Below are 14,277 nucleotides of genomic sequence, written 5' to 3' on the forward strand. Positions count from 1 at the left end.
GTTATAAACAAAATATTCAGCACCCTCTACTGGGAGAAGAATTAGACGGGAATCTGGTCCTGACTTCTAATAAAAAATGCATCAATTTTCAAATAAAATGTAGTTAGTCCTCAAGCTCTGCCATCACTCTCATAAATACAATTTCTTAGGAGAGATCAAGAGGTAATCGGTGAAATAGTATCCAAAAGAACAGAAAACACTTCAAAAGGTGATTTTTAAAAATGCCAATAAAAACATTGTTTTTAAATCTAATACTTAATTAGAATTTCAAATATATTCAGATCATATGGTTCACCTAACTAGTACATTATACTACAGAATAAACCCTCTCATACACGTTAACTAGATTAAATCATGATGAGTTACCAAACAGAAATGTTTGCAAGTATTTGCCAGGTAGATATTTATAATCAACCTGTTCAAAGATGTTATTACACACCTCTGGTCTAGATGGGTCTTGAACCAAGACCTCCTGGTTCAGAGGTAGGCTCTTGCACCACAAGAGCCCTAGTATTGTCCACGTATGCTATCAAAGAGCCTCCCCTACCTAGACCTAGCAATCACCCTTCATTAATGCCTTAAAGATAGGGCACACTTAATATCACGTACGAGATGACACAATATTAAACATTGTATTTGGATCACAACCACTGATGTTTTGACCAAATGCAGTTTAATTCACATCTATGCTGATATTTAATTTCACAAGTGTATTACAACCTGGTCTGGTTTCCAAGATAACATTTCATATAGGTACAATTTTATTAAAAAGCAAAATTCCACAAATGCTAGAAATTCAAAATCAGAAATGAAAGATCATTGGCCTGAAACATCCACAATGTTTCTGTCTACAGATGCTGCCAGCGTTGCTGAGAATTTCCATCATTTTCTAATTCCACGGTCTAAAATGTGAAGTTTAGTAAATGAAAATTGTTTCCAATTAATTCAATCAATTAGTATGAAACAAGAGCTGAATTTTTTCCCCCATTTGTCATCATATGACACAGTGGTAGTGTCCCTCCCTCCGAGTCAGGAGACTCAGATTCAAGTCAAATCCCACCTGCTCCAGAAGTGTGCATTTATATCTCTGAACAGTTTTCCCAGTTCCGGAAAATAATGAACAATAATAATATTCAACATATTTAATTGAAAAGAAGCATCCAAAACCAACTCATGGGATCATGAAAAAACATTTTAAAAAGAACACAAAGCCAAATATACATGTGCTATGTCAGGTGACCAAAGGTTTTGACCAAGAGGTAGGTTTTCAGGAATGCCTTACTAAAGGAGGGAAGTAGACAGGCGAAGAGATGTAAGGAGGAAATTCCTAAGCTGAGTTCATGTGTCACCATAAGTGTGGCCACAAATGGTGTAGTAAAATTCTCCATAAATGTAACCTAACCTCCTGATTATTTCCAGCACCAGTGTTTTATCATTAAAATTATTCATTCTTCTTACAAATCCACTCATGGGTTTACTGTCCCTCTCTACGCAACTTCCTCCACCCTTAAAAGATTTCAAAAATCAGTGTTGCTACAACTAGTCTCAAAGCATTTAATCAATAGCTGCTGTGCTTTCAACTGCTTAATCTTAAAGTTCTGGAATTCCCTCCCTAATCTTACCAAGGTTTCCACAAGTCACTTTTGCAGCCTACCTCTTTGACTATCTGTTAAATACTACTTCATATGTTTCTGTCAAATTTGATTGATATTGCTTTTGCCAGGCACTTTGAAAGTTTTTACAACATGATAGACACCTTAAATAGACGTGCTATTGTTGACAGTTTAGCTTGGAGCTAAAAACTTCATTTGGATTTATAATTAGTACTTACCATGTCTTCAGACAAAGAGCAAGGATCTGAATTTTCACTCTGGATGGACATTAAATAAAAAGTTGGTTAGGTTACATGGAAATCAAAGGATAAATATACATTTTCCAACTTGACTCCTCCTCACATATATCCCATTCCAGATCAAAAGGGATAGCAGTTAAACTATTCCTCAACAAATATTAATGACTCCTCAAGATAAGCCAAGATGGCTAACCAATTTCTTACATTTCAAATTCCATTTTAAATGGTGGAAATGCTTAGTGGATAGTTGCAAAAAAAATGTAATTTGCACTTTGTTCAAAACTCAGCCAAATGCAAGTCAAATACAAACTTAAACCTCCAATGCATCTTGCCGCTCTATAGGTTTCAAATATTCATTTTGGTCTCAGTATGAAGAAGTCAAATACTTTACTAGGTGTGAAATGATGAATATAGGCTTAAACAAGGATTAACATAGCAGTGAACATCCTGAATAACAACTTCCATAAATTATTCACAAGGAAAAACAACATCATGACATCTAGGCAAAGTTAATAGTGAAGGCAGAATTCTTAAAAGCACACAAAAACATTAAATCACCAAAGATAAAGTTCATTAATCTCAAAACACTCATAGAAAACATGAAATTTTAAGAAAAATTGTCAATTCTGAGGCATCATTGAATGTTGGAGAATTACAAGTAGGTTGCTAGCAGGTAAGCAGAATGCTTTATTCAAAGAGTAAGAAACTAGATTAAGGCATAATGCTAATTTTAATTCAGTTACACGCGAAGTACTGGAATGAACCATCAATTATAAACTTGAATTATATACACAATAACAATCAGTCAATCTGGGAGGATTTGGTAGTAGTTCTGGTTTGTCAAACTCTTACTTCCCTTGAGAAAGTGGCATCTCCGATGTGGAATAGAGTGTTCGAATGACAACTTCCAGAAGAACTTTAGCAAAAATAATTGTCTTTCAGACCAGGCTAAGCTTAACACAAATGAAGGTTCAGATAAGAAACTGGCACATGGGCATAAAGGATTTTTGATAAAGGAAGGGATTCTAGTTAAAGGAGTTATTCATGGGAAGTACTGGATGGGTCATCTAAGGAATCAATGTTAAGAATTTAGAGTTAAGAGTCATAGAGATGTACAGCACGGAAATATACCATTTGGTCCAACTCATCCATGCCGACCAGATATCCCAACCCAATCTAGTCCCACCTGCCAGCACCCAGCCCACATCCCTCCAAACCCTTCCCAATCATTTACCCATCCAGATGCCTTTTAAACGTTGCAATTGTACTAGTCTCCACTACTTCCTCTGGCAGCCCATTCCACACATGCACCACCCTCTGCGTGAAAAAGCTGCCCGGTAGGTCTTGCTTATATCTTTCCCCTCTCACCCTAAACCTATGCCCTCTAGTTCTGGACTACCCCACCTCAGGGAAATGACCTTGTCTATTTACCCTATCCATGCCGATCAAGACTTTGTAAACCTCTATAAGGTTACCCCTCAGCCTCATACGCTTCAGGGAAAACAGCCCCAGTCTATTCAAATTCTCTATAGCTCAAATCCTCCAACCCTGGCAACATCCTTGGAAATCTTTTCTGAACCCTTTCAAGTTTCACAACACCCTTCCGATAGGAAGGAGACCAGAATTCAAGTAATATTCCAAAAGTGGCCTAACCAACGTCCTGTACAGCCATAACAAGACCTCCCAACTCCTGTACTCAATACTCTGACTAATAAAGGAAAGCATACCAAACACCTTCTTCACTATCCTAACTACCTGCGACTCCACTTTCAAGGAACTATGAACCTGCACTCCAAGGTTTCTTTGTTTAGCAACACTCCCTAGGACCTTACCATTAAGTGTATAAGTCCTGCTAAGATTTGCTTTCCCAAAATGCAGCACCTCACATTTATCTAAATTAAATTCCATCTGCCACTTCTCAGCCCATTGGCCCATCTGATCAAGATCCCGTTGTAACCTGAGGTAACCTCCTTCACTGTCCACTACACCTCCAACTTTGGTATCATCTGCAAACTTACTAACTATACCTCTTAAGCTCACATCCAAATCATTTATATAATTGACGAAAAGTAGTGGACCCAGCACCGATCCTTGTGGCACTCACTAATCACAGGCCTCCAGTCTGAAAAACAACACTCCATCACCACCCTCTGTCTTCTACTTTTGAGCCAGTTCTATATCCAAATGGCTAATTCTCCCTGTATTCCATGAGATCTAACCTTGCTAACCAGTCTCCCCTGGAGAACCTTGTCGAACACCTTACTAAAGTTCATACAGATCACATCTACCACTCTGTCCTCATCATTCCTCTTTGTTACTTCTTCAAAAAACTCAATCAAGTTTGCGAGACATGATTTCCCTTTCATAAAGCCATGTTGAATATCCCTGATCAGTCCTTGCCTTCCCTCAGGATTCCCTCCAACAACCTGCCCACCACCGACGTCAGGCTCACTGGTCTACAGTTCCTTGGTTTATCCTGACCACCCTTAAATAGTGGCATCACGTTAGCCAACCTCTAGTCTTCCAGCTCCTCACCTGTGACTATTGATGATACAAATATCTCAGCAAGAGGCCCAGCAATTGCTTCCCTCAGTTCTAGGGCACACCTGATCAGGTCCTGGGGATTTATCCACTTCAAGACATTCAGCACTTCCTCGGCTAATAGGGACATTTTTTCAAGATGTCATCATCTATTTCCCTACAGTCTATATCTTCCATGTCCTTTTCCACAGTAAACAGTGATGCAAAATACTCATTTAGTATCTCCCCCATCTCCTGCGGTTCCACACAAAGGCCGCCTTGCTGATCTTGGAGGGGCCCTATTCTCTCCCTAGTTGCCGTAAAAACCCTTTGAGAAAACCCTTTAGATTCTCCTTAACTCTATTTGCCAAAGCTATCTCATGTCCACTTTTTGCCCTCCTGATTTCCCTCTTAAGTATACACATACTGTTTTTATACTCTAAGGATTCACTCAATCTATCCTGTGTTTACCTGACATTTGCTTCCTTCTTTTTCTTAACCAAACCCTCAATATGTTTCGTCATCCAGCATTCTCTATACCTACCAACCGTTCCTTTCACCCTAACAGGAATATACTCAGCACTCTTGCTATCTTACTTCTGAAGACTTCCCATTTTCTAGCCGTCCCTTTGCCCGTGAACATCTGCCCCCAGTTAGCTTTTGAAAGTTCTTGCCTAATACCGCCAAAATTGGTGTTTCTTCAAAATCCAGTCTATCCTTTTCCATCACTATTTGAAAACTAATAGAATTATGGTCGCTGGCCCCAAAGGACTCCCTCATTGACACCTCAGTCACCTGCCCTGCCTTATTTCCCAAGAGCAGGTCAAGTTTTGCACCTTCTCTAGTAGGTACATCCACATACTGAATCAGAAAATGTTCTTGTACATGCTAAACAAATTCCTCTCCATCTTAGCCCTTAACACTATGGCAGTCCCAGTCCATGTTTGGAAAATTAAAATCCCCCACCATAACCATCCTATTATTCTTACAGATAAATGAGATCTCCTTACTAATTCATTTCTCAATTTCCCTCTGACTATTAGGGGGTCTATAATACAATCCCAATAAGGTGATCATCCCTCCCTATTTCTCAGTTCTATCCAAGTAACTTCCCTGGATGCATTTCCAGGAATATCCTCTCCCTCTACAGCTGGATCGCTATCCCTTATCAAAAACGCCACTCCATCGCCTCTCTTGCCTCCCTCTCTTGTCCTTTCTGGAGCATTTATATCCTGGAACATTAAGCTGCCAGTCCTGTCCATCCCTGAGCCATGTTTCTGTAATTGCTATTATATCCCAGTACCATGTTCCTAACCATGCCCTGAGTTTCCCTGTTAGGCCCCTTGCATTGAAATAAATGCAGTTTAATTTATCAGTCCTACCTTGTTCTCTGCTTTGTCCCTGCCTGCCCTTGACTGTTTGGCTCGCTTCTGTTCTCAGCTGTAGCAGTCTCAGATTGATCTCTTTCCTCACTATCTCCCTGGGTCCCACCCACCTATCTTAATTGTTTAAACTTTCCCGAGCAGCTCCAGCAAATCTCCCTGCCAGTATACTGGTCCCCTTCCAATTCAGGTGCAATCCATCTTTTTTGTAAAGGTCACTTCCACCCCAGAAGAGATTCCAACGATTCAAAAATGTGAATCTTTCTCCCATACATCAGCCATGCATTCATGTGCCATATTCTCCTATTTCTATCGTCACTTGCTCGTAGCACCGGGAATAATCCAGATATTACTACTCCTTTTTTAAAATTTCTGCCTAACTCTGTATTCTCACTTCATAATCTCACCCTTTTCCCTTCCTATGTCGTTGGTTCCAATGTGTCCGATGACCTAGTGCTGGTCCCTCTCCCCCTTGAGAACATTCTGCACCCTCTGCGACATCCTTGGTCCTGGCACCAGGAAGGCAACACACCATTCTGATTTTTTGTTGCTGGCCACAGAAGCGTCTGTCTGTGCCTCAGGCTAGAGAGTCCCCTAACACAATCGATCCCTTAGAACCCGACGTACCTCTCACTGCATTCGAGCCAGTTTTTATACCAAAAACTTGGCTGTTCGTGCTCCATTCCCCTGAGAATCCATCAGCCTCTACATTTTCCAAAACAGCATACTTGCTGGAAATGGGGATAGCCACAGAAGTCTCCTTCAGTACCTGCTTACCTCTTTCATCTTTCTTAGAGTTAATGTGACTGTATCTATGACTTTTCTCCCTTCCTATTAACTGCCATCCATCATATCCCCTTGCCCTTGTAAATTCATTATTGCCTCGGTCGCTCCAACTGTTCCATTCGATATGATAGGATTCGCAACCAACGGCATTCATTGCAGATATAATCCTCAGTAACCCGTAAACTCTCCCTAAACTCCCACATCCGACAAGAAGAGCATACTCTATTCAATGCCATTTTTGTTTCTTCCAATCTCCAGAAAATAACCTGGTCTTATTCTTCTACAAAACATTGCTCCAGGCTAACTTAATACTTATGGCTTATATTTTTAAGTTTAATCAAGAGACATAACTCAATAAAACATATAATCAAGAAAGAAGCCACTCTACTCACTACCATAGGCTTACAGCTAGACCCCAAGACTACACTTTAAACTCTTCATATATCTGTCTCTGTGCTGTGACCTTTCCTAAACAGGTTCCTCCACGATCAGTTGTGAACTTCACTTTGTTCATTTTCCCAGATGGACTCCAGCGCCCATTGATACATGAATTAAACAGCAAAGGCAGTAACTGCACAGGTTCACTGCTGTGTCAGGGAGCAGTGTGGGTTTCTCTCGCTCTCTCCTGCACTGACCTTACCATGTAATGTTCTGACTTTTTTTTTCACCAAAGTTCCAAAACAATGCAGCAGCATATAAAACAGTAATTGCTGCTCCTGGTATTTGAGGAAATCACTTCCAACACCTAAAATACCCAAAAAAAGGAGCAACCTGTTACAGCCAGACATTTTTCCTACCCTCCATCTTGAATTACGCAGAATCCTTACTGCTTACAACTTAGCAATTGATGAATATACAATGCTTCACCTTAACAGTGTTATGGGTTTTCAGGCCGCAACGGTATGTTTTTGCAGATGTTGTTGTCATCTGGACATCCCTTGTTAGCTGACGCCATTTTGCACAATCTGACTTAGTACACTGTACCTGTTACAGATAAATCAAAGAATCAATTGATACACCAATTCAAACACGCTGTTGATTAAAAATGAATACCAGCTTATGTAACATAGTACCATAACCAAACTGATTTACAAGACATTACAAATGTTTGACTGCCTGGACAGAGAAGAAAGAAGGAGAAACTAGCCATTGTTAAAACTATGCTTTCAGCACTGTTAAGGACTGTGCAGTTTAATCTGCTCAAAATAAATCACATCAGGGCTAAAACTACATAGAAAACCTTGCCTTTCATTCACACTTACTGACTTCCCTGACCTCCAGATGAAATTTTCACAAGCTCAATGGAATTGAGCACTTGAAGCTATGGAAAGTAGGCTTCACAGGCAGTGTGGTTTCATCTTGTCCTATACTAGCCTTGAATTGAAAAAACATAGACATCTTTTTCACAATCAAGCATTTTGCAAAACTACTGCTTCAGAAATGTATAACCTAAGACATCTTTCCTTTGTGCATTAATTATAACATTCATTATGTTGTAATGAAATGTCTATTTCTACAATTTTTTTAATGTACCTTTCTACAATTTCACAAACTAAATCTGAATATTAATTTGGACATGAGCTTACCCAGTAAGGAACCAGCTGATCAGCCATAAATGCTTTCAGACTAGGTTCACTTTTGCCATTACTGGTCCAAATTCTTTTCCAAGTTGCATACTTCTCATATCCATCTTTGTGGCTAGAAGATTAAAGAAATCAAATAAAAAGAAAAATTAGTGTGGACTACTAATACAGTAAAAGTTAAATTTTAGTTATTAAATTTATGTGGAAGGTACATTTCTGCTGAAAAGAGAAGATCTGCATTAATATTAAAAGGAATAGATTAATTATTCGAGTTCTGCTTTCATTTCCTTGCCATGCCTATCAAACTTATTATTGACACCGTACTTTTTTATATAGATATTTTTATTGAAAATTTAATATTTTTACAAGTTTATAAATAAAAAAAAACAAGTTTCAACATTGATATACAATTAAATCTTCAATAAATAATAACCAAAATTTATCAAACAGAAAAAAAAGAAATACCGAGAGAAAAGAAAACTCAGCTAACTACTAACCTGACCTACAACTAACCAGAGTGTATAATTAAGTCTCTTACATTATTCAGGGAAGAAATAAAAACTGACGGATAACACAGAAATTGAGTAATGAGATACGTGCTCGGAATGTGTTAACATCAGATCATAACAAAACCCGTATTCGTGTGGGATTCTTCTCCCAAGGGGCCCTGGGCCAGCCAGGTTTGCCATCTCAATTAAATAAAATCCCTTGTTAGGATGGCCAAAATATCTGTATTTATGTAATTCAAGAAGGGCTGCCATATTTTATGGAATAATTCGGTCTTTTGGTGCACCATATTTGTAAGGAAGTACATTCCATGATTATTCTGTGCCAATTCTAAAGTCCAGGGGGGGCCTCAGCCACCCAGTTTACCAAAATATTTTTCCTTGCACAGAAAGAGAGAATGGAAAATAATCTCTTCCTATGCATATCCAGGGAGGGTAAGTTCGAAAAGCCGAAAAGGAGAGATCCAGGATCCACTCTAATTTCCGTTCCTAAGATTTCTGTCAGAGCACTTGCTACTTTAGTCCAATATCTACTGATCTTATGACAGGTCCATAAGCAATGTACAAGAGTGCCCACCTCTATTTTACATCTGGGACACATTGGAGATGCTCCTGCCTTAAATTTTGCCAATCAGTCCGGTGCTAGATGGGCCCTATGAAGTATCTTCAAGTGAATGGCCTGAGTTCTGTTGAAGATGGAGATTCTTCTGGCATTTTCCCAAATGTCATTCCACATTTCTATAGAGATTTCCAGTCCCAAATCCTGATCCCATGTTTTAAGCAGATTGTCCATATCTCTCAATTAAATCTTAAATAAATACTTCATTAAGTAATAAATGATAAATAGTGCTGACCGAAGATACCCCTATTGGCCATAACACTCTACGTTCTCTATCTGATTTATAAAGACTATCTAATAACGTAGCCTTCTTCTGTATGTAATCTCGAATTTGGAAGTATCGAAAGAGATCACCATTAGGTAATCCAAATTTCTGATGCAGCTGTTCAAAAGACATCAGAACCCCTTCTTTAAACAGATCCCCTAAACAGGAGATACTCCTGGATCTCCAGAGTTTGAATGTGGCATCTGTAAGCCCTGGTTGAAATCCCCATGCTCCCACTACCGGAGCAGAGGGGGATGTTTTATGTGAGTTGCCCTCATTTTGCCGTATTATATTCCAAGCTTTAATTGTATTTAGTATTGTAGGGTTTTTACAGTGATCCATGATGATTTTCCTCTTGTCTGAAAACAAGAGGTTAATAATTGGGCATTTTACTTGAGAAGCCTCGATGTCCAGCCAGATTGATTGCGGGTCAGACAAGACCCAATCGGCTATGTAACTTAATAGGAAAGTTAACTAATATTTCCTAAAATCTGGGAAATCCAATCCTCCCCTTGCCTGTGGAAGCTGTAACATCTTCAGCTTAATGAGGGGCCGTCTATGATTCCAGATATAGGAACCTAGCCAGCCATACAATTTACGTAGTGCCAGCCTCAGCAGCATCACCGGAAGCGTTCTCATAGGGAACAGGAGACGGGGCAGGACATGCATTTTAATTAGTGCTATTCTGCTTAACCAGGAAATTGGAAGGTCTCCCCATCGCTGGAGGTCCTGCCAATGCACAATGTTAGCGTTGTATAACTGACCAAATACTGGGGAGATAAAAATGCCTAAATATAAGAAACCCTCCAGAGACCACCGAAAGGGAAAGTGGGATCCGTCCAATAAGTGGGATATACTAGCAAAGCCACCCATTGGCATCGCGTTGGATTTTGAAAAATTAATTTTATAGTCTGAAAATACACTAAATGTATTAATAACTTGGATTAAGCAAGGCACGGACGTCAGAGAATTACTGAGAAATAGAAGAACATCATCTGCATAAAGAGTAATTTTATGTTTACCAGTACCAATCCTTGAGGCCATTATATTAGGGTCAGCCCATATAGCTTCTGCTAGTGGCTCAATTATTAGCGTAAATAACAATGGCGAAAGAGGACATCTCTGACAGCAGCCCTTATCCACACTGAAGCTATCCGAGTCTAATCCATTGGTAATCACAACTGCTTTGGGATCACTATACAGTGCTGAAACCCATTTGGTACACACCTTTCCAACGCCAAACCTTTCCAATGTGTAAAACAAATATGACCATTCAACACTGTCGAATGCTTTTTCTGCGTCTAATGAGACTACTACTCCTGGTATCTTTCCCTGATGGCAGGCTTGAATCACATTCAAAACCCTTCTCACATTATTGGATGATCTCCGGCCCTTAATAAAACCGTCTGATCCTCCTTTATGATGTGTGGCAATACCCTTTCTAGCATCAATGCTAATGTTTTAGAATGGATTTTAAAATCTACATTTAGCAAGGATATTGGTCTGTATGACGGGCAATCTTCTGGGTCCTTTCCTTTTTTGAGAATAAGAGAGATATTCGCCTCTTTCAGCGAAAGCGGGAGACAGCCCTGACTGTATGAGTAGTTATACATGTCCATAAGTGGACCAATCAATATTCCTGTAAATTCTTAATAGAATTTAGCTTGAAAGTCATCTGGGCCAGGTGCCTTACCACTCTGAAATTGCCCGATTGCGTCAAGTATTTCTTGGCTTGTTAAGGGGACATTCAGAACCGATACCTGTTCCGGAGTTAGGTGCGGAAAGGTCAGGTTTTTAAAAAATGACTGCATCCTCCTAGCTCTGTCTTCGCAATCCTGCGATTTATACAAATCAGAATAAAATTTTCTAAAGATTGCGTTAATCCTTTTATGATCATGAGTCAGAATACGCATACTTTCCTTGACAGACATGATAGTTTAAGGGGCCTTTTTTCTCTTTGCGAGAAATGCTAAGTATCTAGCAGGTTTATCGCCAAGTTCATATAACCTTTGTTTTGCAAATAATATTTCCCTCTTAGCTGTTTGGGTAAGCGTGGTGTTCAGAGCTGTCCTAAGGGCCGTAATCCTTTGTAATTTGATAATAGGAGGTCTGTCAACGTATGCTGTTTGAGCTGCTTTTAAGCGAGCTTCGAGCAGACGCTGTTGTTCTCCCTTTAATTTTTTCTGGGTCGCCGAGTATGAAATGATCAAACCTCGCGCGTAAGCTTTGATGGTCTCCCACATCATTGATGGGTTGCTAGCCGTACCTGAATTAATTTCTAAAAAAGTTTTAAATTCTTGAGAGAAGTACTTTACAAATTTACTATCTTTCATCAGGAAGGGGTCCATACGCCAATGCCAGGGGGATGTCTCATTGTTCTTTGCCTTGATTTCCATATATACAGCAGCGTGATCAAAAATTGCTATACTGCCTATTATACAGGATGATATAGAATTTTAAAAAAATCGAGGGGGCAAAAAACATATCAATTCTGATATGACATTTATGTGGATTGAAGTAAAAAGAAAAATCTCTGCCCTGTGGGTGAAGGCATCTCCATACATCTACTAATCCTAATTCTTTGTTCAAATCCACCAATTGTCTACATCTGGGAGGTACTCCTGCAGTTCTCTTGGGAATCCTATCTATTTCCAGATCCATAATACAAGTAAAATCTCCCCCTATAATTGTATGACAAGCACCAAGAGCCATCAATTTTGAAAAGGCTTCAGTTATACATTTAAAAGGATGTGCCAGGGGACAACACAGATTTAAGATCCCATACTCCTCTCCATCTAGAAGGGCTTTAATCAGAATATATCGTCCAGATTCGTCTTTTATCTGATTTAGGATTTTGAAAGGGAAATTCTTCCAAATAAGAATAACAACGCCCCTACTTTATGAGCTGAAGCAAGAAAAGAAGGCCTGAGCAAATCCATCATGTCGTAATTTCAAGTGTTCAGGTGTGACTCCTGTAGGAGAGCTATATCAACCCTTTCTTTCTTGAGGTTTGATAATATTTTCTTCCTTTTGATTGGTGAATTACTCCCTTTGACATTCCAGGTGCACCATTTAACCAACTGATTAACCATAATCGTCCTGGCAAGTCAGAGACCCCTTGGGAGGGGAAATCCTATCAAGAACATCCCGAGCATAGGGCATATAAAATTCACAAAAATAAAGGCTCTTTAATACACTCACATCAATACAATAAAAATCTATTTTTAAATTAAAAAAAAGTATTTAAATGGAGATTTTCCCCCTTGTTCCCAGGGGGTATCACTTCCTTTCCAAAATTCCATCATATCCTCTCCCAACCAGTGCCCCACCCTTGACCCAGGCACCCCTCGATAGGATGAAGAAAATTCAAGTAACTACAGAGCTAGAGTTAACAGTGAGCACCTTAACACCCCCCCCCACCCCAACCGGATATATTTGGTAATGTTAATACCATGTATAAAGATATATAACTATAAAATTACAACCTCAACAAGTAATAATTAAATATAATAATACAAAATAACAGGGGAAAACAACCCCGCTCCTAAAGACAGAAATAAAATAGGATAAAAGGTAACCACCTCCTCCCACCAATATTAACTAGACCCCCCGGCCAAGGGGGGGGGGGGAGGAGAAAATTGCTAAGTAGAGAACAAATAAATAAATCCCTCTCCCCACCCCCCCGAAGGTAATATTCAACAGTAAGGTAAAAAAGGGGATTAATATAAAGAAAAAGGGGGCGATGTAAACCGGGAGGGGGGGGGGGGGGGGGGGGGGGGGGGGGGGGAGGAGAGCAAATTCTTGCCAAAAGTGCTGAATTTCTACAGGGAGCTTGTGTATATATCACCCATTGATAAACTGGACAGCAAAATAACGAAATAGGTAATTCCTAAAACATCTAAAATGTAGTTAAAAACTTACTAATCTTGACTGGAGCAAAACCATTGAACCAAATCAATTCAAGACAGCTTAAGAAATAGGATCAATAGGCCATTCAGACTTTCGAGCCCTCTGCACAGTTCAATGAGATCATGACTGCTCTACTTCAACACGATTTTTCTATACTACCCACGTGTCCCACAATGTGTTTATGATGAATCAATCAACCAACCTCTTCCAAAGATTCACCACCCTCTCGGTGAAGAAATTCCTCATCTGTTCTAAATGGTTCATAGACATTCACAGCAAAGGGTGGAGCCATTCAGCCCAATGATCGTGCACCAAAGATCTGAATACACTAAGTACATTTTCTAGCTTTTGGCACATAGATCTGGATGATTTCGCAATGCAAACGAATATCTAAATACTGCTTAAAATGTTAAGAATGTTTCTCACTTAACTATTCTTCCAAGCAGCGAATTCCAGACTCCCACCATCCACAGGGTGAAAACATTTCTCAACTGTGTTCTTATATTTCTACCTCTTACCTTAAATTCACGTCCCCTCATTAGCGACTCCACTATTTATGAAAATCCTCCACACTATTCACTACTTTACTAATGTTAGCGTCAGCCACAAAGATTTTGATCATACCCTCCACATTTCAGTCCAAATCATTTATGTACACCATTAACAGTAAGTGCACTAAGACCAAGCCCTGCCGATCCACACTGAAAACAGAGTTCCAGTCACTGAGGCATTCTTTACCATTATCATCTGCGTCCTAACACTCAGACAATTTTGGATCCAACATGCCATTTTGCCTTGGATTCCACAGGCTTTTCTTTCTTGACCAGTCTGCCATGAGGGACCTTATCAAAAGCC

General features: G+C 39.5%; 1 protein-coding gene across 6 annotated transcripts in view; it reads right to left on the reverse strand.

The window, feature by feature from the left end:
- The window catches only part of kdm1b (lysine demethylase 1B), a 108,180-nt gene that overhangs the window by 72,822 nt on the left and 21,081 nt on the right, over positions 1-14,277 (reverse strand). For all 6 annotated transcript variants that reach the window (XM_043719148.2, XM_043719147.2, XM_043719142.2 and 3 more), the window contains exons 5-7: positions 8,127-8,238; positions 7,408-7,524; positions 1,832-1,870 (exon numbers count right to left, since the gene is read on the reverse strand). In XM_043719148.2, the coding sequence (XP_043575083.2) occupies positions 1,832-1,870; positions 7,408-7,524; positions 8,127-8,238 (268 nt within the window). The remainder of the gene's footprint in view (positions 1-1,831; positions 1,871-7,407; positions 7,525-8,126; positions 8,239-14,277) is intronic.

Source organism: Chiloscyllium plagiosum, unplaced genomic scaffold (genome assembly GCF_037043375.1).
Source record: "Chiloscyllium plagiosum isolate Xiang-an unplaced genomic scaffold, Cpla_swu_hap1 HiC_scaffold_34, whole genome shotgun sequence".
Classification (NCBI taxonomy): Eukaryota; Metazoa; Chordata; class Chondrichthyes; order Orectolobiformes; family Hemiscylliidae; genus Chiloscyllium; species Chiloscyllium plagiosum.